Raw genomic sequence first — 6919 nt, forward strand, 5'->3', positions numbered from 1 at the left:
TACTATGGTGAAAAACACTCTAGAATTTGAGTGCACGAAACAGTGAGTCTAGTGAGTGGGGTGAGTGGAAGGGGAGGGGGGAGCAGCATGTTGATGGAAGATTTATTGTGTTGTGGATGCGGTGATGGAGGGAGGTTGGTGTCAGATAACTTCTAAGTTGTTCCTCAGAATCTCAGTATAGGTAGTTCTCGACGTGTGTCTGTGTGTGTGTGTGTGTGTGTGTGTGTGTGTGTGTGTGTGTGTGTGTGTGTGTGTGTGTGTGTCAGCGAAAATGGTACCACGATTTTTTGCCTTAATATCATTTTCAATTTCAGACGGTTCCCAGAGGACCTGTCAGCTGAAACCCTATTCAAGGTTTAATCTTCCTTTGCCATTAATTATATGTTACGATTTTTCTTACCCTATATTTTTCCTGCCTCAGAGCGACTTGTTCCTCTCGGGATATTTTATCTAAAGTGAAACATTTGGCAAAAAACATCGTCTGGTTTATTAGATTATCACCTGCGTCAATATTGTGACTTGTGGGATTTTATGGGTCGTGTTAAAGTGATTCAATAAGAGTGTGTGATAAGTGCGGCGTCGTGTTGGTGTGATTCTGTGGTTGATCAATGTCTGATTTTTCACACAAGTGGTAGTTTCTGTTAAGTTACTTTGCCTGGCGTCACACTTAGTGCTCAAACAGGCGTCAGTGTTTCCAGCACCGTATCAACATCTGAACGGTTGGGGTTAAAGTTCCAACAAGAAATTCTAGATTTTCTGTAGACAATTTTAGTCACTGGAAAAAGTCATAACCAGTCACGTTTGTATGTTGCTATTACTAGCATAATTATTCCTATGACTAATATGAATTATTTTGTTGACACAGGATTACTGCAGCACGACGGGGTGGGACCACTTCCGGCAGAGCTACCAGGCAGTGCACGGCTGCATGTCCCTGGCAGTGTGTGTGTTTGGTTCCGTGGCCAACGTGATCAACATGGTGGTGCTGACGAGGCGTTCCATGGTGTCGCCCACCAACGCTATCCTGACGGGGCTGGCAGTAACGGACCTGCTGGTGATGGTGGAGTACATCCCCTACACCATGCACCAGTACGTGTGGCAGGGCCGCCCCCTCACCTCGCAGTACTCCTGGGGCTGGGCCGTCTTCGTCCTGTTCCACGCGCACTTCGCCCAGGTCTTCCACACCATTTCCATCTGGCTCACCGTCACTCTGGCTGTCTGGCGCTACATCGCCATTGCCTTCCCCCAGAATAACACCACCTGGTGCTCCATGAGACGCACACACACCGTCAGTATCGCCGCCTTCTTCTGCTCCGTGATCTGCAACATCCCCAACTACCTCACCTTCACCATCAGCACCATAGAACACAAAGGACACACACTTTACATCGTAAATGTTAGCCACTTGGCACTGGCTCATGGCATGCTCTTGCATAGCATCAATTTCTGGATCTATGCGGTAATACTGAAGCTACTACCATGCGGCGCACTCACTGGCTTATCTTACGCACTCATCCGGGAGCTACTTCGGGCCGCTAGACGCCGCGCACAGCTCATGAAAAACGCAGCAGGTCGTGGTGCTGATGCTGAACGACAAGCCGACAGGGTCACTAAAATGTTGCTAGCGATACTCGTGCTGTTTCTTGCCTCTGAAGTCCCTCAAGGCATCCTCGGCCTCCTCACCGTCATCCCAGACTCCGGGTTCTTCCCCTGCTACCAGAAACTCGGGGAGATCATGGACATGTTGGTCCTCTTTAACAGTGCCATCAACTTCCTGCTGTACTGTGCCATGAGCCAGCAATTTAGAGACACCTTCAGTGAGCTGTTCAAGCCCTGCTGTATGCCCGTGCTGGGTATCCGCAAGCCGCGGCTACCCTCAAGCTGGAAGACGATGTCCTCGGCCGACCCAGGCACGGAGAGCAACAACACCTGCATCACACATGTCTGAAGACCTCTAGTGGAACACACCAGAGTTTGGTGATCTCTGTCCCTCCCTTTTGGTTCATAAATAAATGTAAGCATTATACGTGTCTGGCAGATATATATAAACTGTATGGAGGCCACTTAGTGAAGCAATGATGTCTGTGTCAAACACACACACCAAGAGGAAGAAAATATACACCTTTCATCGCTTTGATCTAACCTAAGACATTTATTACACAATTTGAAGTTATTTTTAAAGTAACGATTATGATAATAAATCTGCTGCTGAAAACGGGACTAATATTAAGAAACTGTTGCGGCAATACATACACTTTGTTGCCTAAAATGAATAATATTTTAAGTCTTTCTCACGCGTGCACACATGTTGACTGCAACACATAAGATGTTCTCAGATGAGTAAAAAATGTTTAGTGTCAAAGTTGTGATATGTAATAGGTGGATCTATGTTGTGTGTGTAATATTGTGCAAGAACGTAAGTAAGCTTTCATGTTGAACATTAATGAACATGAGTTTTGAACAGTTTGTCAGTGATGAGTGAACAGCATCGGTGATGAATTCAGTCGAACAAAACTGAATATTCATATTGAACGAGAATTATTAATATATACAACAACAGTTAAAATCAATATGAATGCGAGTAAACATCCATTTTTAAACTAAACTGAACATTCAAACTGAACATGATAAAACCATTAAGCTAAGTACAAGTAAACAGTCAAGTTGAACACGACTGAACAGCCAATTGAACACGAGTGAACAGTGAAGCTGAACAACGTTACCGTATCTCCCCGTGTCATCTTCTCTCCAACTCCCGTATTTAAGAAAAAAATCTATCCAAATTATAAAGAAAAAACAAGTTAAATGCTGAACAAATTGTCTGACAAACAAACTATTAATTACGACTAATCTCTTGCCCAAAGTTTGCTCAGCGTCAATTTCTATTACTTGTGTCAGGAACTGTAATGAAATGCTTGTTGAGTTTTATCTTTGTGTACAATGATGGCAGACCACATGTAAATATAAACTAATAACCTAGACATTACAATATACAGTTTAGTGAAAGTAAATTAGGATCTCGTTTACTTATAAATAAATGATTTATAGAGAGCAGGTTATTAATCCATACAAGATGTGATAACTCAACTGGTATGTTTCCTTGGCAGATTAAACCTTGTAAAGACAGCCAATTCGATCTCACGCCCAGGTAATGTTAGAGGTGCCATGGTATCTATGTCATGTATAGAGTCATGTTGTCTGAGAGTTGCCACAGAATACACAGGTCATGCAGAGACACTAGACATAGGAGGACACTAATTTACTGATAGATTAAATGATGTTTTAGAGATATGTTAACATTAATACACCTAGATTTTGGTAATAAGGACAGATTTTAGTAATAGGGACAGATTTTAGCAATGCGGACAGCTCTTAGTATGGACAGAATATAGTAATACTGACAGAATTTAGCTATACCCTGTACTAACCTATGTTTCTGATATATATATACAATTATATTTATTACTTACCGATTATATTGATACATATGTGTTTTACGATACATAAAATGTTTAGTAATGCAATAGTAAAAAATCACACCACGTTCCTTACTGCTGCATAAACATGAGAGTGACCCAAACAACATTTCAATGACGTATGAACCTGTGAATATGAGGAGGAAATAGAGTGTAAATTAAACGACCCGGAACAACATTTCTCCTATGTCAGTCTGATTTAGGCCCCCAAAAGGTCTTGTTAATATTTACCAAGAGTACAATAACATATTCTTCAAATGAGTATTTTATTATCTATGTAAAAAGTAAAAGTTTATTTTGTACATAAAAGCTGTAATGATAATAATATATATATGGAAAAATATTAAAAGTATTATCAGTTTATTGCAAGTTTGTATATGTAATATGTTTACAATATGTCATCACTAAATGTTTAATATGTGTTAATGTTATGCGTTCTTAGATATGTTTACGTCAGGTGTTAATGTCATTCACGTATTTATGTCATAGTCAGTCACATGTTTTCAATGTTTGCTGGATAGATTCACTTCAATTCAGCTTCAGAAATCTTTAGGTCGCCGATGTAGCAGTTAATTAGTCTCGATTACTACATAAACAGCTGAATTACCATATATATATAGAGTTTATGTCGTCTGGCTGATCGTTACTTCACTACATACAAACCTTAACAATTATTTATATACGTCGTTTTACTGTTAAGATATTATTAAGATTGCTATAATTTCTAAACTGTTAAAAGTAATTATAGGTAATATATGATTAGACGTATTCTACACAATTAAATTTTTGTAGGTCATTTATTTGGGATATGTATTGTTTATGTAGATTCATTTGTATATTTTTATAGATATCATTGTATTTTTTTTTTTTTTACCTTTTGAGTGAATTAAATTACTTTTTAAGTTTTGTTTGTCTATGAAAAGAAGTTGGGCAGTTGAACACGTCTCTCTCTCTCACTAAACCTTCCCTTCATTATGTCCAGTTCTTATCATCGTTGCTTCCTCATTTCCTTTGTTTTGTTGTCTCCTCTTCTCCATAGTCCCTATATTACGTTTCTCATGTTCTTCTTCACTGTATCTACTGGATAGTGAACACCCTCACCATCACTCTCACCATCAAAGGATAATTCACTATCTTCCGGACATTAACCATCTTCACTATATCCGCCTTTATCAGTTGTTTATTGAGGATATTGATCACTTTCACCATTTGTCACTATCAATGGATCAATAAATCACTATCAGTTGGATATTAAACACTTTCACCATAGATCACCATCACTACAAAGCCTTCAACCATCACTTAAAACCTTCACCATCACTTAAAACCTTCATCATTCACTGCAGCCTTTCACCATCACTGCAGCCTTTCACCATTCACAAGCATTCCTTCACCACCTTTCACCATATATCTCACCATCATTTAACATCATTTCACTACACTTGTATACACCATTTTTATTCATTTCTATTATAATTTCCTTTCTTGTCCTCTGTTCTTATCTTCGTATCTTCTCTAATTACCTCATTTATTTTCTTATCACTAAATCATCTTTTCCTTTAACACTTTCAACTACATTCTAACTCCTCTCATTATTGACTTACACTATACACATCTTTTCTTCGTCTTTTACTGTTATCACATTGTATTATCCACTAATTTTTATACCTTGTTATCTCTCACTGTCCATAAGTTCTCCTGTTATCTCTGTTATCTCTCTTATCTCTCTTATCTCTCCATTCTTATCTCATTTTACCTTTTACACTCTTATTTCATTCTCTTTGTTTACATGTGGTTCTTCATTTGTTTTTTTTATGTCTTGTTAATGTTATTTTTCAATGGTTTTCTTCTCTTCTTCTCTTCCATTTGTTTCATCTATAGGGTAATGTTGTGGTGGTGGTGGTGGTGGGAATATGGTGATGGTTGCTGTGATGGTGGTGACGGGGTGTGGTGGTAATGGTGGGGATGATGATAGTGGTGATGGTAATGGTTGGGGGTGTGGTGGTGATGCTGGTGATAGTGTGGTGATAGTGGTTGTTGTGATGGGGTGTGGTGGTGATGTTGGTGATAGTGTGGTGATAGTGGTTGTTGTGATGGGGTGTGGTGGTGATGTTGGTGATAGTGTGGTGATAGTGGTGGTTGTGATGGGGTGTGGTGGTGATGCTGGTGATAGTGTGATAGTGGTTGTTGTGGGGGTGTGGTGGTGATGTTGGTGATAGTGTGGTGATAGTGGTGGTTGTGATGGGGTGTGGTGGTGATGCTGGTGATAGTGTGGTGATAGTGGTTGTTGTGATGGGGTGTGGTGGTGATGCTGGTGATAGTGTGGTGATAGTGGTGGTTGTGATGGGGTGTGGTGGTGATGCTGGTGATAGTGTGGTGATAGTGGTGGTTGTGATGGGTGTGGTGGGACCCTAGAGAGCCCGAGGGTGGCCGCCCGCCCCCCAACACACTAACACTCAATATCGTGATCAAATTAGGTAAATAAAGTCAATAAACTTCCTCCAGCTTTTCATTGACCTGTGTATACCTGTTCATAACTAATTATTATCACCTGTACACTCTTCTTAACGTCAGGTAAGGATAGAGAAAGTCCATAGTTGCAAGGAGAGGCGGTCGGCACTACACCTCCAAGCACAGTAAGAATAAAGACTGGCAAACACAGTGACAAGATATCATTAGAGTTTTATGAGACAATTACCCAAGAAAGATATCATATTCCTAGACTTAATAGTTTGTATATAAGGATAACCTCAAATTCTCTCTTTCTCCCATATACAGCACACACAGACACACAGACACACACAGACACACACAGACACACACAGACACACACACAGACACCAACAACAACAGAGGAGTAATGTGTATTTCCGGGTCTTGAACACGGGAGAACAAACATCTCTGTTGGTGTTCGTTATCCCCAAGTTTAAAAAAAGTTAATAAAGAGCCTAAGGACATATAATTTACATGCTTGTATAACTGGTAGTTCTATAATATTAGTCTTTCAACAAGGAAATGCTCAGTAAATGACTTCAATCGTATATGTAAACATCGCTCGCTTTAGACAGCAGCGATAGGGTAGAGTGAACGTATCGCCTCAAAAGATTTATCAAGGCGTTTATTTTTACACTGAGTAAAAGAGAAGACTTGAGACTGTACAACAGAGAAATAGTCAAGATGACAGGAACTAGAAGAAGAAGAAGAAGAAGAGAGAGAGAGAGAGATAACAACCACGATAATCAACACCGATGAAGTCAGAGACTTAACTAACAATTGGTGTGATTCAGTCGCTATTCTGTTGCTGAACACGAAGTTAATCGTTTATTACAATTACAATGTTTTAAAACTTCTGCCTCTCCATGGTGCCCATGGTCAGGGTGGCCTGAGCTACCTCAGAGGCCTGCCATGGGAGGGAGGACTGGGTTAATTTCTGGAGCCCACAA

The 6919-nt window shown here is 39.9% G+C and overlaps 1 protein-coding gene across 1 annotated transcript in view; it reads left to right on the plus strand.

Annotated features, from left to right (window-relative positions):
• LOC121866891 (G-protein coupled receptor dmsr-1-like) overlaps positions 1-4276 on the plus strand; it is an 8824-nt gene extending 4548 nt beyond the window's left edge. The window contains exon 2 of the mRNA XM_042366627.1: positions 866-4276. Within this exon, the coding sequence (XP_042222561.1) occupies positions 866-1948 (1083 nt within the window). The 3' untranslated portion in view covers positions 1949-4276. The remainder of the gene's footprint in view (positions 1-865) is intronic.
• The last annotated feature ends 2643 nt before the right edge of the window (positions 4277-6919 follow it).

The sequence above is a fragment of the Homarus americanus genome, unplaced genomic scaffold, assembly GCF_018991925.1.
Source record: "Homarus americanus isolate GMGI-L3 unplaced genomic scaffold, GMGI_Hamer_2.0 scaffold1750, whole genome shotgun sequence".
Classification (NCBI taxonomy): Eukaryota; Metazoa; Arthropoda; class Malacostraca; order Decapoda; family Nephropidae; genus Homarus; species Homarus americanus.